The sequence below is a fragment of the Lutjanus erythropterus genome, chromosome 19 (genome assembly GCF_056507025.1).
Source record: "Lutjanus erythropterus isolate fLutEry1 chromosome 19, fLutEry1.hap2, whole genome shotgun sequence".
In the NCBI taxonomy this organism is placed as follows: domain Eukaryota; kingdom Metazoa; phylum Chordata; class Actinopteri; order Lutjaniformes; family Lutjanidae; genus Lutjanus; species Lutjanus erythropterus.
In genome coordinates, this window is record NC_139335.1 from 19,960,213 (window position 1) to 19,985,939 (window position 25,727).

Sequence of the window (25,727 nt, forward strand, 5' to 3'; positions counted from 1 at the left end):
ATATAGAGTGCAAACAGTGAAGGGGAGAGTATATCCCCGTCTCACACCAAAAAGAGAAGGAAATCAACCTGTTCTACGATTCTTAATTAAAAGACATGCAACTGTGGATACAACTTTTTAAAATTCCCCATCAATACCAGATTTCAGTAGTTCAAAGCGGAGAAGATCATGATTTACAGAATCAAAAGTCTTCTTCTCAGTATAAGAATAGGTAAAGCCAAGCATTCAAAGGATTTGTAAGAGCATGAATAGAGAAGCAGCAAGAGATCATTAGCGAATTAAAATAATAGAATAGAACAAAATAACTGAATGTTTCCAGTGAGTGACAAACGAGTTACCCCGGGACAACACAGGTCCTAAAAGTTTAACAATCCTGACCAACATCCTACATTAATTTCAGAGGTGACGGTGGAAAGCCATGCATATCTCACGTGGGCGACAAGACATCTGTATATGGGTTTAAATGTGCATGTAAACGCATTAATGTCTGCAATCAAGTGGAGAGTCATATTTAGCTCTTCATGCATATGCATGAGCATGTGCACATATGGCACAACCAATCTGCACCCTGCCAAGAATATCAAGGGGTGCATGAGTGCAAACAGACACGACTGTCACTCATGGTGATTCAATGTTTGTATACATGGTGTGAATTTTTTTCTGTGCTTATGTGTGTGTGAGGTCAGCACGCTTCCTTTTCTTAGAATGGGGAACAAGGTTTATCAACAGTGAAAAAAGCTGCACATGCAAGTTGGGCTACAAATAACCATTATTTTTTATTATTGATTAATTTGTTTATTATTTTCTTGATTAATGGATTAACTGTTTGATCTATAAAATGTCAGAAAATAGTGAAAAACGTTGATCGGTGTTTCCCAAGGACCACAGTGATGTCCTCAGATGTCTTGGTTTGTCCACAACCTAAATATATTCAGTTCAGTCACTGAGAAGTAAAGCAACCAGAAAATACACACATTGAAGAGCCTGGGATCAGATCATTTTGACTTTTTTTATTATTCAAACCAATTAATCATTTGTAAAAAATAGTTGGTGATTCATTTAATAAACAGTTCATAAGCTAATTGATTAATTGTTGCAGCTCTACGTGGAAACAGAGCTTCAAGCTGGCTTTGTTGCAGCTTTTACAGCTAACAGCACATGTGTAACTCCTACAAGGATGTTGAAAACATGGCAGTAACTCACTGACACACATGTAACCCCACACACACACAACACACAAGCTGCCGACACATGCCTCCTTTCTTCTGGCTCTAAGCTGTAAAAACAGCCGAATGCCTTTCTCTTCCGCAGGGGCAGAGGCACACAGGTGAGGCCAGGGGCAGATGTATGTCATCAGCTGTACGAGCTCAACTTGAGCAGAGATCAGAGAAAACGGCTGCCCAACATTTTTACAGCTCCCACACCCACATCACATGTGCCTGCAATCAGCGTGGTTAGGAAACAACCAAAACAAAACAAGACGGATATTTATAAAACTTAAGTATACTTCTTCAGCTTTCACATGCTGAGCCTCATCTTGGTGCAAGTAAAAATGGAAGATGAGCTCTTTTCACTGTTTTTACACCAAAATTAGAATGCAAACCTGCTAAAAACAGACGATTGACTCCATTCCCATGTGTTGTCATGAAAGCCCAGACTCACTGTAGCTCACGTTTGTGCATGAGAGCAGAGAGAAAGGCCTTTTAAAAGTAGGCTTGAAAGAAAATAATGATGCACTCGCATATCATGAAATTATGTTTGTGATACTGTATCAATTCTTAAAAAACTGTATATTGTGATACATGCAAAAATTTGTAGCAGTGGTTAATTTTGTATTGTGTTGAAACTCCTGACCACTATCTTCACTCTTCTTATTGCATAAAAATGTCAACTTTTGACTCAGACTTTATGCATGTGGTGGTGATTTCCAGTACTTTTGTGGCTTCTAACTGAATCTCTGTAGTTTGAAGGTTAATATCTCTCCTGTGTCGCTTTCAGCTGACAGGAGTTGTGTTAAGTTACTGTCAATAAAAACCCAACATTTTCTCACTTCCTTACGATAAAAGCTGTGATTTAATAAAATAACATGGGACTTTTATAGTGAAAAAATTTTAGGAAAAGCCTCCATTTTACATACGATTGACTGAAGACATGCGTGTATTAGTTAAATACACACCTTCAAGCGGGTGCAAACTCCGCTGTGCTTGGCTGACGAGCCGAGTCAAACCAAGCGAATAGAATGTGTACGGATGGAAAAGGAGAAAAACAGGTACAGACGTTACCGAGTGAGGCAACAAGCCTTTGTTGCCTCCGCAAGAAAAGGGGCCAAACTTAGCATGTCCACTCAGGTGTCATGTTTCCATCATTGCCAATCGGAGGGGGATGTCCAGAGGAGAAATACCGAAGTGAAATATAGATAAATGAAAGGGTTTGCTGTTGCTGTCACTGTACTTCAATAAAATTAACCTTTTTATGGCTTCTGAAGGGGTTCATGCTGGAAAAAGTTTGGGAATCACTGTGTGATTGGGTGTTGGAGGGTTTCTGTCCAGTCTAAAAGGAGCTATGGAGAAGTAACTACCAATACAAGTAAAGCATCATTGCACAGCTTTGTTTTGCCGCACTTCCTTCTTACCCAATACACAGGATCTGATGTCATCATGCCTTGGATGCTACAGACAAGAGGAAAAGCTAAGGCAAATACACTAAGCCTTTAAATTTGAGCAAATTCAAGTCAACATATGAAGAAATTAATATTATATTGATAAGGCAGGAAATGAACAGAGTGAGACTGTGTGGCATTATGACTTAACCACAAGGTACACACCTCCTTTTAAGAATGCAAGAAAGCGAGAACCGAAACGTCTCGACTTCCTCAGACACTCTCAGGTCAACAGAGGTAAAGATCATTGATTTTATTGACAGCTTAACTCCATGTCTCATCAATCCTCATTAGAGACCTGCTGCACCGATTTCCTGGACAAATCCAGATAAGACCTTGAATGTCTCGTGTGGCCTGCAGGGCACCACTCTAAAAGGTAAATGAAGATCAGTTTGGTTCTTTCATAGAAGAGGACAGTATTGATACGATGTGCACTTCTGTGGCTACATGCAGCTCTCACACACACACACACACACACACACACACACACACACACAGAGTCAAGCTCACGACCGGACATTGCAGACATACATAATACATGAGAAAGTATGAGATGAGGGGCAGTGTCCTGTTTCTCCTCTAGAACTGCTGACATGCGCATCCCCCCTCCTCTCTCTCTCTCTCCCTCTCTCTCTTTCTCACACACACACACACACACACATCATGAGGCAAGTCCTCATCTAATGAATCCAAACTCGTATCCCTCTGCTGAGTGTGCGTCTACTGCAGCCAAGTGCCCTGAGTGGGTAAATGGGCCAACAACATTCAACAGAGGACAGACCCTTTAAAGAAGGTGTATTCAGTTTGCAGCCTGACGGCCAAATCCAGCCCTTTCAAAGTGGGGGCCTCCAGGGGGTGCCAGGGGAGTCTGAGCAAAATGCAAAGAAACTAATTAAAAAAAACTGAATTATCATTATGTGAATTATTATAAAATGTAATTTATAATAATATGTAACATTGAAATCTTATTTGGCATACCATCTTTGTAGTTGCCTGCCGGTCAAAACATTTATCATGTCATAAGCTGTCAGTGTTGGCCTGGACTGCCACAGAGCTGCTCTACTTCTGAAATTCAGTGCTAACTCATAGAAATGGACATGTTCATGAAAAGGAAAAGACCTGACAAGCAGACTAACTGCCCAGCTGACAAAAGCACGGCTGCAAAAAATCCAAAGAACTCCTGACAAAGTGAAATCTGCAAGTACAGATAAATTATGGATGTACGCCGCTCGGGAGAATGGATATGATTGATCCAAACATGTTCGCAGCCTCAAGACTCTCTCAGATGAGTGTTTACAACATCTGAACTTCAGTGTCACTTGAAACAAAAGCTAAAATCTCACCTTTACAGGCCAGACAAAGGAAAGGTAACTGAATAAGTCTACTTTACAGGAAGCACTTATCATCTTATCTGATGAGCAGAGGAGCAGCTGCTGGACTCATTGAACCACTGACCCACTGAAATGTTGTTTTTATTTTCTATTTAAAACAGAATAACATGGGTTTATAAAATCACCTACCAACTTCACATTCAGGTGTGATGGAATGAGGTGGAGTAAATGATGTTATGTCATGAATGTTGAAGTTATGTAATGACTAACTGATGCTGGTGGACTATTAAAACATCCACACACAACATACCTCCCAACAGTACTGCTGACAGATATTTAGTATAAAGGAACCGACTGTGCTCAGGCTCAGCAGAGTACGCTACTACTGTCAAGATGCTACTGCCACCACCTGGTGTCTACATGCCATTACAGTTTACTGGTCCATAAGCCGACCAGAGGAGGAGCCTGCAGCTCTCTGACACCATCTAGTGGCGACATTCATTCGACTTTTGCCCAGGGGTTTGTAAACAAGAGGTGAACTATTTTGACCTCTCTTTTTTCTTTAATACTTAAACAAAAATACCAATAATAACAAGATTTATCTGTGTTATATTCTGTTCAAAATCTTTATAAAACTTGTCTTTATGTGTGTACAACTTGGCAAGTGTAATCAGTAGATTTATGACACCTTTTCCTCTCATTTTCTGTCATATTTAAAGAATCCAAAATAACATGTTCATTAAAAAAAGCATAATTTATATCAATAAACAATTTATATTCATATCAGACCTAGATTTATTGAGGAAATTCTTTGCAGGGTAAAATCTGTGTATAGTTTTAAAGGAAACCTTTAAAATGTTATTAGTACTAAAGCATTTGTGCACTGACCAAACTTTGATCCAAGGAATATTCTTAGTAAAGTTAGTCCAATTGATGTCTTTGTCTCCTTCCTTCAGCATTAACTAGTTTGAAATAGCTAGCAGCACTTCATCTTACCTTTGACAAGCAGCCTCCTCTTCTGTGATTGGCTCGAGGATGTTACAGGTGAGGATGACACGCTGTAAAAACATTTATTAAATTACTTAAATAAATAAAATTGTCTCCAGATGTTGGCGCTGTTGTATTTTTAGGCTGTTTGACACCATAAAAGAAAACGTTTGGGGCAGTAGAGGCACTGTGTCGTGTCACACACAGGACAAATCTTTTTTATATCATTCGCCATTATGAATAACACTATTTTTTCCCTTTGACTTATTTGAATTTTTGAATAAACGCAAGTCGAACTTTGCAAAAAGGATATTTTGACATAAAAGCAAATTTTTGGTGTGTTTTATGCGTCACACCCAGTGATGGGCAAGCTACTTGGAAAATGTAGTGAGCTAAGCTACAAGTTATTCTACATTAAATGAAGCTTCACTACACTGGAGCTACCCACCAGAGAAATGTAGCAAGCTAAGCTACAATAAAATGACAAAAGTAGCTTAACTACATCAAAGCTATTTTTTAAAGTAAAAATAAAGTATCTATGTATCTGTCTGTCTGTGTTTAGTAGTATATTTATTAGCCCCCCTTTGTACTAGGAGCCATCTACACAAATATCAAATTATTTATTTAAATTGACCACAAGTGGAAGTTTGTTTAAAAAACAAACAAACAAACAAACAAACAAACCCAAAGTTATACTTTTCAGCTTCTCCTGTCTTCTCATTTTTCCTACCTCTTCCTGTCTAAATTCCCTTCACACACACACAGTTTTTTTCTTTTGCTGCCAAAGGACATGTTGCTAGCTAGCGCCATGTTAGCTGTTGGTGCTTGCTGACTGAGTTGTGTTGATTAGCTTAGCTAGCGATTGTTGTGTTAACTTCGGGAAATACCTGAATGTGTGTCCTTAAATTTGTGTTGGACGTCTTGGACGTTGACAGGAGCTTCCTTCTGGGGTTGCAAAGTAAAACACCGGAACATGTAACTGTTCTGTGAGGACTCGTCAAGTAACATGAACTTGTTAAGGTTTGGCCATGGAGATTCACTAGATGTACACGTCTCTGCCCCCTTTCTCTGCCACTGTCCCCTGCTGCAAGGCAAGGCAATTTTATTTATATAGCGCCATTCATACACAAGGCAATTCAAGGTGCTTCACTGCGCGCGCTCCATCTTGCCCCGCTGCGACACTTCGCGCGCATTTTTTTCTACCTATGGCGGGGATCAGCAGGAGGGCAGGTACGTGTCGTCACACGGAAGAGACGCATTTAAGGTTTAGAAATGCGTGGGGAAATGTAGCTTCTGTAGACGCTACTGTGTTTTTTTAAAATCACTAAAGTAGCTTCACTACTGAAAAGCTATTTGACGAAGAAAACAGCGACGTTACGACCACGTTACTGAGAAATGTAGTGAAACTAGTAACGCCGCTATTTGTAACGCCGCTACTGCGCAACACTGGTAACACCATGGGATGTTACTTCATACAAATAACAAACGGAATTGTCATTGTTAAACTACTCACCTGACAATAATTCCAACCAGCAAGGAAATTGTGCAGAAAGGCACAGCAAAACTAATACAAATGACAAATACGTAATATATTTTTAAAAAGGAGAGGAAAAAATATAATATACATTTAAACATTAACTGTAAGGGGGCTTAATCAAGTAACTCAGAGGATCTGAAGGCACTTCTCTGGAAAATATACTAAATAAAAATGACTGAAGCATTTGTTATCAGAGTTGTTTTCTCTGTTGTTCGGTTAAAAAAAAATGGGAAATAAAGTTACAAGGAAAGTTAAAAGCACTTCCTGGAGGGACCCTCAGGATGTTTAAGTCTGTTTTGTAAATACAAGTAGACACATGAAAGGGTTTATTCACTCAAAATACACTCAATCCTTTGGGGAAATTATTTGCAGATAAAAATTATTTATTTTTATGTTTTATGTAGACTGGGGGAAAAAAGTTAGGAACAAGTAGTGTAACAAGGTTAAGCAAGTTCACTTTAGCATTTTTCATAATACATTCATTATGAATTATGATTCACATATATCAAAATGTACTCATGTATCCAATATTTGTTTGTGCTGTTTGAGAGAAATTAAGCTACTTTATTTATTTATGATGAGATCATCAAAATTCTGCATTTTCTATTACAACACAGAAGATTTAATTGTTTTGTCTGGGGTCCTGTCAGAGGTCTACAAACTCAAAAAGTTAATATTGTTCAGGAGTCAGCATAAAAAGGCAATAGAGATCCACAAACACTAATTCAAATATAATACTGTTTCTTTTTCTAGCTTTGAGAATTAAGCAACTTCACAGTAATTAATAAATGAACTGGCTACATGAGGCTTAATAGCAGAAACCAACTGACAGTGTAACCAATACAGCGTAAAAATGGACATCAAATCCTGGATTTCTTTTTTTAAAACTGTTTATTTAATTTTGTTTTACATCTGTGACATCCTTTTCATTAATCACAAGAGTGAACGAAAAGTAGTAATATTTACAAGCCAAGCAGTACCATTCATGTCTCAACTGCAGAGTGTGAGAGGTAAGCTTTCAAAAAAGATTTTAGTGTTTCAAAGCCAGTGACAGTGTAGGACGTGGAGGTCAGTGAGATGTCTGTTCCCTCCTTCAACATCTATATACACCCTTGAGCGACTCTCAGACAGTAGGAGACTTTAGAGCGTTAAAACATGTGATTTTACAGAGTGTGTCTGTTCATTGTGTAACTTCTCATCTTTACAGATGCTCCCTGGGGCTCAAACTGTAAAAAAATCTGATTATTATCTCCCATCTCACTGGAATCTTGATGTCAATTGACGTCATTGAAATGATTACATCTGGACTCCTCGTTAGCTTTAAATCAAGCCATATAAGCACCAGTTACATCCAGGCTTTTACAAGTCTGAACCTCATTTTTTAAACAATTTTAAGGAACAGTTCACCCCAAAATCAAAATACACAGGTGTCCTCTGGCCTGTAGTGCATTTATCCATCTAGATCATTTTGCAGAGTTTTGGAGATATCAGACATCTGCCCTCTCTTGAATATAATGGAACTAAATGCATTCTGATAGAGGTGCTCAAAATATTGAAAAACTCAATATTAGTGTCTCTTCTCAGAAATCATGACACGATTACTCAAGATAATCCACAGACATTGTTGTGAACAGTTTCACGAAGGAACTACTTTCTTTCTACTGTCTAAATAGCACGACAGGTAAGAGGAAAAGTATGCATTTTTGATTTGGGGGTGAACTGCCCCTTTGTTACAAGTGATGTTAAAAAAGAAACAACCTTCATTAACATTTTAAATATTCTCAGTATTCATCAGCAAGTAAGACATTTCTAAAATTACAAATTCACTAATAAAACTCTGTTTTGATTTTTGAAAAATATGTTCATACCTTACAGCCACCTGTGAGTGAGTCACCACAGCGTGTTAATCAGGTGAAGGTGCAATCAGCAGTGTGATCAAAGTGAACCACAGTGGTGAAAATAAATACAAAACATTAGAAAAATTCAAACCCTAAGAGTCAAACTTACTTAGTCATACCATGAACACTGAACACCTCACTCGACCCTTATCATCGTTCCATTTAGATACAGTAGGTATTTGCACATGAACATCCCATTCTGTCCATCAGAGTGTCCGCTGCTGCTGCCATGGTAACCCAGACAGGCTCAGGAATGCCATCCTTCCAGTCGGGGCGGTCAGTGGCTCATGATGAGTATCACAGCAACACCGGAGGAGCCCGGCTGAAACTCCCCCAGGAACACAGTGATCCCTGGTGAGAACATCCCCGCCCACTCCTCAGATGGCACCAGCGCAGCAACACAAGCTCACCAGGCGGGCGGTCTCATCTCGAGGGGCAGACGAGCTCGTTAAAGACGGCGTCCGAACACCCGTTCCCTTTTTAACACACAGGTTATTAATGGCACCCAGCTGCGTTGGGAAACAGACAGTTGTTTTTCAGCGTTCATGTAGAAGTAGGTGAATGATGTGGGCACGTGTTGCTCTCTGCAGGGAGTGTGTTTGAGTGCACAGTTATTAGAAGTGACACCTAGCAGCAGTCTCACAGCTAAAATCAATCAGTTTTCACTCCTGCATCCATGCACTTAAAACCATGTGAGTGTTACCGACACTACTCCGGGAAAAAAGTCAAGGAATGGGCTTTTTTTTGTGTTTTTTTTTGTTTTGTTTTCCGGATTAACACCTAAATTCATTCCAGGAAGTAAAAGCATCTGATCCAGATGTTTGTTGAAAACTCCATTAACTTCTGTTCTTCTTCTTAAAGTGCTTTTGTATCATCATGGCAGTTACCATAAAAATATCACATTTTATCTCTTTGGCATCCATCCCGAAGAGTGTAGTTTTCTTATTAAAAAAAAAAATTAAAAATAGAGACTGTTTCCAGAGGAGCGTCCCAGCAGCTCAATACATCTTCCAGATTGCAGGATTTGCAGACTACAGGTTCTACTTCGTGTATCGTCCCAGACTAGACGTGGCTCTCAGTGGTTTCTTTTGCCCTTTGGAGAACTGGCGCAATACAAAGTCAAAGTTTGCTGTTGTGGACATGGCATAAAAGACATTCGCCTTGTCTGGTATGAGCAACTCTGAAAACAGAAATACAAGATTAGGTGTCAGAATTGTTTGTTTTTTATGTCTCTCAGTTTCAACAGTTCTTCTGATCATAGATTCATCCTGTCCTCACCTCGCTCCTGGGAGATGACCTGCGTCAGGGTGAAGTCCCTCCAGTTCATGTGTTCGAGGTGATGCTTCTCCAGTGCCCTTTGAATCACCTGTGCAGTTTTGTCCTGGCTGGTCAACTGTGAAAGACAAAGAATTACAAATGCTATTAAATACATTTTAACACGGACGTTTTTGCTTGGCTAGCTGCAACACTTAGTCCAATGTGTATTACCCCTTTGGCTCATTTTAAATGTTCAAAGAGTGGTGCAGTAGCAGAAGAAATATTCAGATCATGATATTAAAGGAGCAATATGTAACCACTGCACATCCAAAAATGAGTGCTGCAGTCCAAACAGTGAGTAGGAGCCATAGTGCTTTTATTAAATATAAGCATGATGGCTAATATTAAATATATAAACTGAGCATGTTTCCTGAATTTTTGATATTACATTAATAATATTCCATTAAATGTCAGTTTAAGATGTGTACATGCAGGTAGAACTTGACATCAGAAATACTTACAAAAAAAAAAGTACACAAGTCTCCAGTGCACGAGAGTTAACTTTTCAGTGACGTGCATCCCTGTTTCTTGATTTACTTAGATTTACTTTTTAAATAAACAAAATTTGCATTTACACAAATTATTATTCCAAGCTGAGTTTGCTATCTGAAACCTCACCACTAGATGTCACAGTACTTAACTAAATGTACTTAGTTACTTTCCACCACTGTAGTCGTGTGCATACAGGACACAAATAATTCTCTGTCATACCAAATATACATTTCCAGATGTGAAGTTCTAATACTTGAGGACAAACTCACCAGGATGCTTTTGTACATGTTGCCGTTGTTGTGGCCCAGGTCCACGCTCACCCGGACTATACAGGAGTCGGCCACCTGGCGGTTATACACCGGCAGGGAGGTCATGGACACAGAGCGCTTGTGGTGTGAGGCCAGGGTGGGCTTTGGCCGAGCCCCGCTGACCGGAGAGCCGAGAACTGTCCGGCAATCAGAGGAGGAGCCGGAAGGAGTGGGAGAGTCTGGAGAGGAAGTGGCGGAGGAGCAAGGAGAGGACGAGGAGGAAGAGAAGGCCTCGGACACATTGTTGTAAGAGCTGTGAAAGGACTGTAGAGACGATGAGACAAAAACAAGAGAGAATATTGATGAGTGCCACGAGAAATATTCAGTGTTCCTTCATTGATTTCCAGCACCTGTAAGAACCCTGAATATTGTTTCTGTTTCAGAACTGGCTCTTCTGCAGAGAACAGAGTGATGGTGCAGCAGTGAGAGCTGAGCCCCACTTAGAGCTCAACTAAGCACCAGCTCAATTGAAATTCCACTTGTTGAGAGCTTGTGCTAGTTTCGATGGGCCTTTAAAGAGGATCTTTTGTGAAAGGAGATTATGTAACTTTCGATTCAGTGTATTTTACTTCTTATTAGGAATGCTTCAGGCATTTGTTTTACTGCTTTAAACAGAACGATTGTTTGTGAAGTGTAAATAGTGGATGTTTTGCTGAACACAGAGGCCCATTAAATGAAGGCACAGCTAGCAGGACGAGGCTTTCAACAAAGACACCACTGTTTGCGCAACTGAGGACAAAGGATAGAAAGACAACAACGCTATGAGACAATCAGGCATGGACACACACACACACACACACACACACAAACAGCTGTTTACCTGCAGTCTGATGGAACAGGCTGAGTTTGGGGACGAGAGATCCTCCATCTCAGATCCACTGGATCCAGAAGATGTGACGCTGATTTGGTCAGCGGGGACTTTTTTAGATCCATCACTCACTGCCAGGAGACTGCAGACAGAGTTTAAACATGAGCTTGAGTCAAAGAAGCCCAGAAAAAAATGATAATAATAATACTATTTTATACATAATTATTGGGGATATAATAACACCAAAAACTCAAGGTATGATCAATCCGCGATAAGTGACAACTTGAAAAAATAACCTTTATTAAATAATAATCTAATGTGTACAGCATTTTTTGTCATAAATGTAGATGTTCCTTTTAACTTAAATTGCTTTTGTTTTCCTTTTTTAATTAAATAACATAAAACTAGCCAGCCATGGCCTTAGCATGTGCAAAATGTTTGCATGACTGTCCTGAATTATGTATGAACAATTGTAAAACAAAAACAGCGCAGCAGTCAGTAGTAATCCTTTTGTAAACTAAAATAAAAATAATCAAAATAAGTGATCATAATATATCACAATAAACATCATAGTCTTGTACAGGAGTGAAATATTTTTATTGTGACATTACAATATTCAGTATAATTATATAACTTTATTTTCTGTCAACACTGCATAGGAGCGCGAGGGTCAGCAAATATTGTCTGTTCCAGCAGTGATGTCAGTGTGTATAGTAAAATGTGTATGTACTGTGTCTGCGTTTGAACATTCAAATGAGTCCACAGCCCGATACTCACGACGAGAGTTTCTTTGTGAGCGTGCGGTGGCTCCAGGGAGTTGGCGAGCACAAGTCGACTGGAGGCTCCAGCTGCCTCGACAGTTCATAGCTGCAACAGAAACACAAATGAGCTCTGCAATCTTGTACGGCAGACTTCCATGTACAGAGGAAAACTTTTGAGTTATGGCATCTTGTTGAAAAATTTGTTGTGGTTAACTCAAACTTGCTGAGCGTCTCTAGCACTCCTGGAGTAAAGTAATTAAGTCAAAGAAAATTCCAGTGTGGACTGTGGTTTTCAAAACCCAACCAGTTCTTGGCCTGTGGGATGTCTATGGTAACCATAGTTTTTCATTCAATTAAGTTTCACTGACTGAAATGATGTAAATGAATATTCTCAAAAAAAAAAAAAAAAGTCTGATGACACACTGAATGTTTTTCATTTTCTTTTTTTTTTCTTTTAAACATGCTCTGTCAATCATTTGAGCTGTCCATACATGGTAAATGTTATTTTCTTATCATTTTTTAACCAAAATCAATTATTGCAAAGGCTTTGAATATAAATTGTTGTCAATATGATAAATCTAATGATCATCTATTATATTATATAATACTTATTATTTCAGTGAACGGCTGATTTTCTTGGGCATGTTTGAGTTGTGTAAAATTAAAATACAGTCACTGATCAGGTAAATCCAGGGTGATACTGTTTATACTGTTAATAATGATTCAACAAAGGACAATAATTTAAACTCATGTCCATAATTGTGGACATGGACCACTTTACTCTCTCCACTGAGGGCAATACTGGTGTACTGGAAATCACATAATATGCAATTTAATTTTATAGAAGTAGATCAGACCTATTCATTTGTGTAACTTTTTGTTATTTCTATTTGAAAACATGAAATGTTTCAGAAATGTTTAATTTTGATGGTATATGTTTTATTTTGGGGGGATTTATATGTTGCTCTTATTCATTAAAAGAGACGTGTAGTTTAATTTTTTGTTCACTTTAACAGAATAAAAATAAGACAAATTGTTAAAAGTGTACTAAAACTGTAAGAAAAAGAATTTTTGTTGTAAGTAGTGGCTATCGTTTTTTTCTGCGTGGGACCATGAAAAGGGTTAAAAAGATAATTCACAAGATTTCTTTATCAAGTGCCATGATAACTATTTTATTTGTTAATGAATAATTTACTTTTTAAGTATATCCTTTAGGTAGAAAATATCTTGTTATCAGTTAAGCCTTGTTGGCATCATTTCCTTCTCAGTTCCAAATATCTCCGTTGCATCAATTTTGTGCATATTGTCAGTTTGTGTATCAACATAACAGACTTTATAAACTGTGCATACCACGAGCTGCACCACCGAGTTAGGTTACATAAGTATGTAACTAATTATTGCATTATAAATGTCAAAACAACTATTTCTTTATCACAAGCCTCCAACAGCGACAGGCTTACACCCACGTCTCAGATGCCATAACTCAGTATGATGTGAATTCTGATCAGTTATCGAGCACCTGATGATGTGTCTTCAAGTGGAATATTATTAAAGCAGCAGACCTTTATTTATCCACATTTAGAATGAACTCTAAAAGGACAGAAGAAGTTTTACGACATATATTTCAGATTATGTAACTTTTATTGAGCCTCCAGCAGGCTTCCCTCTGCTTGTGACCCAGGAATGGGTCATGTGAAGAAGTGAATGAAACACTTGTGGCTCACCTCTCCTGGTCAGTGAGCAGCTTGTGACCCTGCAGCCAGGCAGCTATTCTAGGGTGATGGGGCAGGTTGTACTGGGAACAGGACGCCTGCAGCAGACGGATCTGTGACAGAACCTCGAACTCCTGCAAGAAGAGAGACATGTTGGTGGATAAACAGAGTGACAGAGGCTGAAGGATGTCCTTACTCCTGACATCTGTGGGGTTGCATAACCTGCCTGGAGCGACAGGAGGTGTTTCAACTCTTAAAAAAGTAGTAAAGAGTTCTGTAAATGTTTACAAAGGATAACCAAAGGTCTTACAGTTTTCAACTTGTCGTGTGTCAGAAAATGTCCGTCTCTGTTTACTTTGACAATGCAAATATGCCGTAAACGCCCAAGCGCACAAGCATGTACTGCGCTGACAGAATGTTCTGAGGACAGCTTTGTACTCTGTCATCTTTTAATGTATTCCCCTTTGTTTATGACTGTGGGAAAAAAAAAAAAAGAATAAATAAAGAGGAACAACTTACCCTCCTCCTCTTCTCAAAGTTTATGAGCCCACCCTGTCGAAAGAGTAGACTGTTAGTACAGTACTTATTTATTGCATATGTCAATGATTAATTAGATCAAGAAATGAACAAAAACACGTGGTGACACTTTGTTCGAACATCCCCTATTTAGCATGTATAAGCAGCATGTAAATGATAAATGGTTTATAGCACATTGTAATGTAGTTATAACCATAGATAAGAGCCTTTTTTGCATTTATTCCTCCTGTCATCCATAAGAGCAAACCTTGATCAAAACACATTTATCAACAGTTTAAAGCCACATTTGCGCATGTGTACGCAATCATTTCTTTAAATACGACTGTATGTAATTTCTGTGAAAACGGCTTTTAAAATTTGCAGCAACTAGAAAACTGAGATAACAACCACGGTCACTGCACTCTCGTTAAATAATTTGTGGATTTTCGTGCAGCTGAAACAGCTAAATCAAGACCGCTAACAGTCTAGCTTGTGAGACAGCCACAGTCAGCTTTACTTAAATACCTTCATGTGTTTTTTCTGACAAATATTAATTATGGTAAGCCGAAAACTGAAAGGAGTCAGTAACTAAATAATGATAAACTCTGCTAATGGTAGGTAGCAGCAAGGTAGCTAACATTAAACTAGCAGTAAATACCATACAATTTGGTAAAATAAAGCTACTTTTAAATGACAAACTGCATGTATGAAATTGCAGCAGAGGAAGAAGTATTTGAATTATTTCTGTAAGTATAAGTGGGGATATAGCTGATTGAGGCAGAGCTGATTTTAACAACTATATATACTTCTGGGAAGTTAAATATATAATACAGCATAACATTTTATAAAACAACAATCTCATGTTTTGTTTGTAGAAATCTTAATCTGAAAACTACTGGTTAGATGATGTAGCAGAAGGTACAGTATTCGCCTCTGAAATTAAGTATAAAGTGGCATCAAATGGAAATAGTTCCTCAAAATAATACTTAAGTGCAGTACTTGAGCAAAAGTTACATTCCACTACTGCTAAATCATAAATTAATTTATTATATTGGTCTCCATATAAACATAAATGGTGGAAAAGCAGACCCAGAAAAAAACATTTCTATAATGTATAGAAAAACACATTTTGTTTGTAGATAGTGTTTTCCTTCTCTCATTCTGTGAAGATGACCCAAAAGTGTCGTATCTCCTGACTGATACCAAGTGCTTATACACTGCTTATGAAAGGGGGTTATAATCACTCCTATGCCCTGGAGTAAAATCCATAATATGATGAAATATTTTACTGGACAGTATATACTTAACCATTAAATGTTAACACTGTCAAACATTAAGCAGAGGAGCTTGTTATTATGTACCTCCACAGTGTCGGGCAGAGCAGTGTCCAGCATGGTGAGGACGGTCAGGTAGGTTCCCAGGTAAGGAACCACTCCACTGGAAGTACTCTGCAGAGAGACATGGAAGTACACTGCCCATTAGAGTTACAGCAGCAGTTTCTTGCGTCACTGTATCTGGTTGTTTGTGCCTTTTGAATACAGTTATTAGCTTTTTTTTTTATATTAAGTGGGTTGAGATTGGACGACAAGACAAGTCCCAGTTAGCAGCACTGTGGGTTCAAGTTACGGCCCAGGAGAATGTGCATATGACTCATAAAAGACCCCAGTCTGGTCTATTATTACTGTCCTATAATCCTGGTGATCTGAGGCCATTTGAAACTCGTTCAGCGCCGAGCAAAGCTAAAGATAGGTTTGGGTATCTGCCATGCCAGAGATCCTCCACCCACACTGAGGAAAAATCAGCTCTCTCTCGTGGCTTTTAGAGTTTTATAATATGAAACTAAACCCTGCCTCTGGCAAAACGACAGTAAGACAATATCACATTTATACTGTGAAACATATAATGTGGCAGAAAAAGGAAATCGCTGCTTAGTGTTTAGGCCGAACTAGACTTTAGTGATATATGGCACCAGGCTTCATCACCTCAAGTATGACTTACCATCTGTCTGGGGATCCGACACCGCTTGGATATCTTTGGAGAAATGTTATCCACAGTTGCTTGGCCTCCGTCCTGTCAAAGTAGGTCATACGAAGCTTTATTCAGTTGAAGGTTATAGGCACATTCAAAACATCGGCCCATTATTACAAAAATAAGGGATTTCTTTTTTTAAATATGACATCATGCATGCTCATGTGTAAAAACTGTACATGCACACAAGCCTGTGCAAGGGGCCATTAGATAAAGGATGTGAACTGGCTTATGAGGCAAATTCTTCAATACAAGATTTATTACACACTAACTTGAATATCCTGTTTAATAATTATCTTGTGAAAGGGAGGGAGACTTTCTCTAAGGCGCCTCTCTTAAGTCTTTGTATGCAATATCAGTCTAAAAACAGTGATTAGGCTTTAAGTAAAAGCATGAGTAACTATGTTTACATAAAAATTTCTCCAGTGTAAGGCAACACCTGAGCACTGCAACTGTGAAAAGGAGGAGAACAAGTTGACAAAAATGAGTGAAATACTTGAGGAATGTCTTTGAATGTTATTGTGAAGCAGCAAAAACTAGTTCAAGTTGTTTGGTTGTTGCGCACAGAGTGCTGATGATCTATTGACTTTAGAGTCCTTTCAGTGTAACAAGACACAAGCCTCCTCTGACGCAGTTGCCTAAAGGAGACTGCATAAAAGAAAACAGGGAACATAATGTGACCGAGGCCTCTAGTTTCCCATTAACAGTCTGGTAAACACTTCTGTAAATATTAACGAAAAAATGAATATTCTTAATGATTAAAAGGGAAGAATCCGTGTACCTTGAGTGCTGAAGGAGGCAATCATTTCGTAACGTGTTTTCAATATGTGAAACATTCTTTGTACCGTGATCTTAATCTGTCGTTCATATCCTGTTGTGTTCGTGGTCACAAAATGTGCAATCTGTAATTCCAGTATTCAAGTCAGATCACTGATGCCGCCGCCCCCCATCTCAGATTGACAGCCGCAATTTAAAGTATGTAACAGCTGCAGTGTGTCGATTCATTTGTGTTAGTAAACATTAACTCTTAGATGACCAGGTAGGTCAAAAATGAACTCTATTAACTTCCTATGGAAATTTATAGGGGCATCGGTTTCTTTTGTCAGGTATATACAGTATTTACTGTAAGCTACAATATTTTACAAAGTGAGAGAATAAAGTATTGTGTTATTTTGACTTTTCACCCCAGAAAAGTGATATTACTTAACTGACTCTGTAACACTGTAGACACTTAAGGAAATCTAGCCTGTATTTTTGTGCTACAAGCCGTTTTCTTCTCACCTCCACCAGCAGCTCTCTGTTGGTCAGGACACAGTTCTCATCAGGGAAGGTTTCACAGAGGTTATCAAACGTGGCCATGCTCTCCCTGCAAACAGAACAGAGACAATATGTAGGAAATCTACAGCTATTTGATCCAAAACCACAAACTTTAATAATTAACTATTATACTTGGTCCATAACCCGATGTTTATACCAATAGCTTACTGCAGTCTTCATGACCTGACATTGAATGTAGGTCATGCAAGAGCAAAACATTTGCTGACTTGCTCTGTCACTGACAGGGAAATGCACTTGATGAGGGTTCAATGACCTCATTAAAAGACAATTATGTAGAATACAATATAAACATAACCATAGAGATGGACAAAAGACATGGCTTTTGGCTATAGTCCAACCTTACCTGCTGACGGCAGCCCAGGTCTTTCTCAGCCTGTAAACCGCATTGGACTGAAGCGCAGAGAGGATCGCCCGGAGAGAGGAGAAGTTTTTCAACCGACGGCAGTCCTGCAGAAGAAACGACTTGCATTCAATGGATTCACGTCCTTTCACATCAAATATTCCAGCACTTCTGAAGTCTTATCTAATATCTCATAAACATCCTGGAGTCAGAGCTCTAGCATTTTTGACTGACCTGCGCTACTCTGATCCACTTCTCTATGATGCGGGCCCTTTGAGCTGGTGTAGTGGGAGGCCGGCGAGAGGAAGTGGGACTGGAGGTGGCGTCAGTTGGCCGGCAGAGCAGGGACATGATGACCTGGTTGGTAACCGCGTTGAATTGTGCAATGGTGGCTCTGATGGTGGGCGACATGTTTTCCTTCTTGTCTCTTTGCGACCACACACAGCCCAGACACTGGTAACGCACCACTTTGACAAACAGAGCCTGAAACACCAAGACGACCAATCATCAGCCTCTAACCATCCATATAAAACTACAGAAATGTGTAAAATACAAAATATATCCTCTCACGTACAGAGTCCATTCTAGTGAGCTGTTCAGCAATGGCTGCAGCAGAGAAATCCATGATGCCACCTTGATCCAGAGAGTTTTCACATCCTGAATCTTCATCACTGGACCCCTCCTCATCCTGCAGCAGTTCTGCCCGGGCAGGACTGATATTTGTCTCCGCCTCTGAAAAACGGACGGAACCAAGAAAAATTAGGTGTGGATATTTGCAGGAGAACTTCAGATTGCTTACAGCTACCATGATGGTTTGGCACAGGGACAAAGGCCTTATCACTGTTATGCGGTGGCTACGTGGTAATGCTTTTAATTTGATAAAGAGTGGGTCAGTTACTTTTTCTTCAGGGAGAAGAAATTCCATATTTTTGTCAAATGCTTTTTAGAGATGTTGGAGTACCCCTGCTGCCTATTCTTCTTTTTCTAATGTAGTTGTTATTTTCTCAGTAAACACAGTAAGTTGAAATGAAGTAGTCCTATTTGCTTTGAAACCATACTGCTGTTAATATAACAGTTTTGTGACAACTCATCTAATCCAGTGAACAATCACCTTCTCGCTGTAACCTCCTGAGCAGTTCCTCAGCCTGCGCAGCCAGAGAGCAGAAGTTGGGCTGGCTGCGTATGCTGTCGTGAACCGCGGAGCTGATCCTCAGGTGATCCAACAGCAGCCTGAGGGCCGCATGCAGGGGAGGATCTCTGAAGTCCTCGCTGTATTCATCCAACCATGTCTGGACAAAGGCCAACAGGGGGCTGAGGAGACAGTGTTTATAGTTTAACTATTTAAAAGACAGAGTGACACGCTACAAAATGAACCGCATGAGGGTTGAAACACACTGAACTGTGACCTCAAAAGTCATCCACCTACCTCCTGTAGCATTCACTGTTGTCCAGATCTGAGGCAGCATTGTCTCTATAAGGGGAAAAAAAACAGACTTAGCCATCTCTTCTTTGTATTTTTTAAATTATTATTTGTTCCTGCCCTCCAGCTATCCTAAACCTGACCTTGATCCATGCCAACCACAGTCTAAAACCGTTCTGCGCATAATTGTTGTTGTCGAAAGCCTCGGGATAATGAGCACCTGCTAGGTACTTATTATTACATCAAAGCTGGCAGGAGACGGTTGCTTTGTCAGGGAAACAATGTATAAAAAGATCCTGACGTAACATGGTGACTTTGCATGCGCTAAAACCAAAAGTTGTTTTCCCAGAATCACATGCACATGTGGCTCTTCATCATGTTTAAAAGGAGCCTGTACTCTCTGATCAGGTAAAGACAACCAGAGAAAGATGCTACACTATGCTAAAATGTTAGTATTTGCAGTGGCTGAAAGGGAAACAGAAACCCAGAGTAGAGACAAACTTGAACAGGGTGTGTGTTAATGGATGTGTACATTTGAATGCAAATGAAGGGAACCTAAATTAAACCATTAAAAGATCCAGTGTGTAAGATTTAGAGAAATCTATTGGCAAAATAAGGTAGAAATGGAATATAATGTTCGTAAGTAAGTTTTCATTTGTGTATAATCACCTGAAAATAAGAAAAATTGGGGTTTTGTTACCTTAGAATGAGTTGTTTATATATACAAAAGGCATGGGTGCTCTTCCCTGGAGTCCGCCATGTTGAACCGACAGTAGCATAGAATGGATAAAGCAAACACTGGCTCTAGAAAGGACTTTTTGTGTTTTTTGTGAGTTTGATGTCCACCGTAGTTTCTCCTACATGCTTAGAAGGAGAGGGTGAGGTGTGGGGTATTCGGTTGGTTGCAACCAACATCACCACCACTAGATGCCACTGAATCATTTACACTGGTTCTTTAAAATAATAATTTCATATTCTGGGAAATGCACTTGTTCATTTCTTGCATTTTCTAGCAGCATCTTTATGCTTTGCAGAAAAGATGCTGGCAGATCAGATATGAAATGGTACAAAGCGAAGCGACTGTACCTCTGGAAGAGCAGCTCTATGAGCTCTGAGGTACTGGTGAAGGTTCTGTACGTAGAGAGAAAGATCCTGCTGTAGTCCTGCTCCTGGCAGCCAGGGTCAAGGAGGTGGTTCACAAGCAGGTCCAGCGTAGCAGCCTTCAGACGGCGTACCTTGCAGGTTCGGTACTGGACAAATGCACAGCACGGACTCGTCTCACTGGGGCTGGAGGAGGGGACGGGCTCTCGGCGCAGGGTGACCCCATAAACTGCACCGTTCTCGACCTCCTCACCCCATTCCTGCACTGGGTTCTGGGGAAAATAGAAGAGGGGAATGTTTTAATGGCATAAAATGCAACATTTTCCTACTATCATCACTTTTGACCCACTAGAAGTGTGTGGTGGTATCTACACCTGCAGAGACCCCGCCCTCTGCCTGGATTTCCTTATTTTCTTATTTTGCTGGGCTTGTGACACTTTATCAACCCACAAAACACCTGTACTTGACATCCTGGAAATGAGACTCAACAATCAACTGTCTTTCTGGTGCCTTCAGGAAAAGTTTACACCAACACTCACGCTGAGGGAGTGGCTACTATCTGATGCCCTGCTTGCGTCTTGAACATATACAGGTACGGGTCAAATACACAAATATATATCTAGTAATGTTACTGGTCACAACATCAGGGTCAGGCTGGGCAGTCGGGAGGTAAAAATAGCAGCAAGCCTCTATGGCCAAACAGCTGGGTGGACTTACACACACATACACACAAACAAGTGACACAACACCACGGAGACTCACAATGATCCCATATGAACCACAACAACAATTTGCTCATAACCATCATTCCAAGCCCTCGGTTACTGCACAAACAGGTTAGTGTGCAATGATGATAATTATCAGATGTTCATCCACTTCACATGCAGGTGTTAGCCAGCACTTAGTCTTCAAATCCACAATTTGCCAGCCACACAGCAAGCTGAAGTTTCCCAGAATTTTGTAGGTTCGCATGACTGTTTATGGACAAATACAGGATTATCAAAAGGTTAGTACATTCAATAGTACATCAAAGCAAAACAAATGAAAAACACTGCCTAAATGTCACCATCACTCATCCTCAAATGAGGAATAAAAAAGAGGCTTGGAGAACTGAAGGCTGTTTATTCAGCACCAAGCGTCCTGATTTTGTTCAAGCATACTGGTTTTTCATTACATATTCAGACAAGAGGTCGGATCTTGTTTGATCTCGGTGACTGATTGTTCCTCCAGGCTGCTCAACAACACTTGGCACGACACACACAAAGGAACGGGGTTTATCAAATATGAATACTGAACATCTTGTTCAGACTTTCAGATTATCGTAGGTATAATGAGGACAGCTGTGATGCACAATTAAAAAAGATCCAAAGAAAACTCTGTGATTTTTAAATGAACACTGCACAAAACTCATTGCTCCAAAACTGAAACGGTTTCCCTTTTTTGTTTCCAATTTTGTCCGTGCAGTTTACCTTTTCGCAATCAAAATCAAATCATCATGACGAATTCCTAGTCATCAGACACCCACTCACCAACGTTACACTCACTAGCCAGCAAACAAAGCTAAAAAAGATGCCCCTACATGTGGACAGTCTTTGGGTTTGAATGCACATGTTGGGTTATTCAGTTGACACTATTGGTGATGTTGAAACTACTGCACTGACAGTATGTTGTTAAAAAGTGGTCAAAATATAAGTAGCTGAGTTTGAGATATCCCAACTTTTTGTTTCTGGTGTGGGTGAAGCTCCAAATCTGCTAGATCCTACATTTCCCATACTGCACCTTAACAGCATCTTTCGTTGCACAATTGCCTGTCTGGTAAAAGCCCACATCTTTCAAATTTCATGGCTCACCTTGCAACACAGGCTCTTTGTTAGAAGTTTTCATTTTCAAAACCGTGGTAACCCCGATGACATGAACATGACATCATCAGGATGATTTTCCCAGAGCACTTCAGAGCAAAAGAGGACACGATACAGCAGTTTTCATAGATTGACTCGCACTCCCCATAACAAGTAGGCCAAACTTTATGTGGAAAAACAGTGGATTCCTTCTTTAAATGCCTAATGTGTTACATCATAACACTGAGCATCAATAATATGTCTTGCATGACTCCAGTCTAATCCCTCTGGTAAATATGAAAATGCTTAACAAATCTTTAGATAGTCATGTGTGTCATGACCTTTTCAATCTCAGTCGTTTCGTACAACTACAGATCCTCTTGTCGCTTAAAAAAAAAAAACATGAACTTATAATTTTATGTCAAAATTTTGTTTGGATAACAGGGAATTACAGGCATTACTGACTAAACACTACAGAGGAGACGAAAGACAGTGTCTGTGTTCAAAATAACTATTTGAATTCAATTATCTACATGAGAGGACTGGCATCCTCTTATGTAAATGATTATTTAAATGTCTTGATGTAATGTTTAGCTGCTGCTGTGTTTGCGAGTGCTAACCAGTATCACACAAACCCTTTTGTCCCTCATAGAAACTAGGATCGTTTGTTAGCTACACAGATGGTAAAGTGTGCATTGTGTCAGTGTCACAGAGACGGTGGTGCTAAGTACTACCAACAGCCAGAATCAAAATCAGAAAAAGAAAACTTTTGGGGTGTTGGATTATCAAACCACATAGGTAACAGGACTGTACAGCATTTAATATGAATGAAGATGCAGATAATTAAGTAGCAAACTGACAAAGAGTTAAAAGACTTGATCTTTTGCAGCTTTAATTTGTGTCTCTGATATATTAGCATTACATTTGAGTCACAGAGATAAACATCTGATTCTCTGAAAATTAAATGTCTTGTTGGAAAAAAAGGTGGTTTGACAACACTTATTCCTGAATCCTCAAAGTCTCTTGATGAAAAATATTAATGTTAATATTTATAATCTTTGATTGTTATTTATTTATTTATTACTTTTATTCTTTCAAGGAATCTTTGGGTTTTAGAAACAAATAAACTATTTAATATTCACTCAATTCACATTGAACAATATTTGAAATACAGATTTTCTTTCTTTTTTATTTTGGAGGGGGGGTTAAAAACTCAAAGATTCAATTTTATCTCAGAAGAAAAGTAAATTATCTCAACAAAGGAGACAAAATTTGTTTTAGTTTGTTCCAAATCTATGACTTTGAGTTTGACTTGAAACTCACCTGCTTCTTCTTTCCTAACCCAAATAAAGATGCCAGCTAACATTCAGTGAAAGTCCTGGCATGATTTCAACATTCAACATTCAAAATTCAACAATTTAAAATCATTTATATTGATGCTATTATCATACAAAATAAAACATCAATATTTTTAGTTTTACAGAAAAAGCAAAGACAGGTACTTTCCAGCAATTTAAGATTAGGAAACATCATTGTTAACAACCTTTTTAATTGTGCAGCACAACAGATTCAAATGCCTTCAGATCAACATTTAGAGTTTATAAAAACAACTTCTGTGTTTCTAAAACATTTATTTCTTCAGAAAAACTGATGATCAGCTCTGTGACTCAACTCCACACAAGAGACACAAACTGAGCCTGTAAACTGCACACCAACTACACATTTGCAGTGGGATAAATGTTATATACCCAGAATATAGAGAGGTATGTATAAGAGGTATATATTTATAAAAGTAAGCTTCAAGATCCAAACAAGTGGAGAGAGAGAGGGATCACTTTACATACTGATGAGAACAAAATTCATTTGCATCTAATACATAACAGAAACTAATCCCTGCCCAGTCTATCTGGCTCTATGGGGATAAATTGCACTACAGTTACTGTGAATTTCACTTCATTTATGGATCAGTTTACTTCAATTTGATCAAACGTTTCTTACCATTGTTAACTCCCATTTTCCCATCTCGTCCGCTCGGTTAAGGAGTGATTTCCATCTTGACAGGAACTGCTGGTCTGAAAATGAACTTCCACGTTTCGAGACGGCGAGTTTAAGGCTGCATCTTGATTTATAAAAGCGTTTATTTAATTCTCGTGTTTGGGATTACATTCACGCGTCTGTATTACAATTACAAAGAAGACTTTCACCGCAAAGTATCGGCTACATTTTATGCCCGCATAAAAACGTGTAGTTCTGTTCCCATGTGACGATAAAGTGAGTGGATCTAAACTGTTTCGACCTGTTTTTGTCTCTGAGGTGAGTGAGTTTTGTCCTGCAGGATCCACCGACAGATCTCCTCTCTGACTGTGGACACTGAGGCTGAAACTCACTCAGCTTTATAGTGGGAGGCGACTTTCTACTGCAAGTGTTGACTGTAGGAGGAGTGAGAGGAGGTGTGTGTGTGCGTGTGTGTGTGTGTGTGTGTGTGTGTGTGTGTGTAATTAAGGGCCTTCATATTTTCTCAAGTATATTTCTGTTAGCTGTTCATATCCTAAAAAAAAAATTCAAATAATATGTTAAAGACTCAGTATAGTTCTTTTTTATATATAACTTATTTCATTTGCTTAAGGGGACTTTTATTTCCAAATGTCAAATTTATTTCCATCTGTGATATAAAAATTAATGTGTGGGTTTATCTCACCGATTTAGAACAAAGCAGACTTTCAGCGGCTTGTTTGACACAAGGGACTACAGAACTGAGGTAGATTTCTTGCTAGCTTTGGCTCCTGGCACCCCCGGTGGAGTTTCCTGATGGACAGATACCTTTGTGCAAAAGTAACTGCTAACTGCTGCTAACTGTAGCTGCCATTGGCTAGTAAATTCGGTTAGTCCAGTTCGCTATGCTGCTGTGCCCAGTTCCATCACCCACATACGGATCCGGTTCAGGGCCCCGTTTCCCAGAGCCTTCGTAGTGCTACGTGCGTCGTAAGTTGTATTTTAAGGTCCCCCTTAAAGTTGTCCCAACTCTGGGAAACAGCCTGTAACCTTAAGGGAGACCTTAAAATACAACTTACGACACACGTAGCGCTACGAAGGCTCTGGGAAACGGGGCCCTGGTGCGTACTCCGGTGCCGGTCCCCACCATAGACAGTATAATAAATAGTGGGTGGAGTATCCATAACATCAGAAGAATCAAAAATGCACATCCAAAAACGATAAATACTGGGTGCTGGACAGAGGAACAAAAACGTCACATGTGGTGATAGTATTAAGTTTCCAAAGGGAGCAGTTTCTGGTGTGCGGCCCTGTTTTTGTATTTTTGCATCCATAACATCAACC

General features: G+C 39.3%; 1 protein-coding gene across 1 annotated transcript; it reads right to left on the reverse strand.

Annotated features, from left to right (window-relative positions):
- Nucleotides 1-7,386: 7,386 nt before the first annotated feature.
- rgl3b (ral guanine nucleotide dissociation stimulator-like 3b) lies at nt 7,387-24,772 on the reverse strand. Its single transcript, XM_084744882.1, has 17 exons — nt 24,390-24,772; nt 20,539-20,825; nt 19,459-19,503; nt 19,144-19,343; nt 18,607-18,764; nt 18,267-18,515; nt 18,036-18,139; nt 17,636-17,720; nt 16,325-16,396; nt 15,688-15,774; nt 14,330-14,362; nt 13,823-13,944; nt 12,115-12,204; nt 11,350-11,479; nt 10,491-10,793; nt 9,691-9,805; nt 7,387-9,592 (listed from the first exon to the last, which is right to left on the reverse strand). Exons 1-17 carry the CDS (start codon nt 24,411-24,413, stop codon nt 9,453-9,455), a joined length of 2,244 nt encoding a protein of 747 aa, XP_084601008.1. The 5' UTR covers nt 24,414-24,772; the 3' UTR covers nt 7,387-9,452.
- Nucleotides 24,773-25,727: the final 955 nt, after the last annotated feature.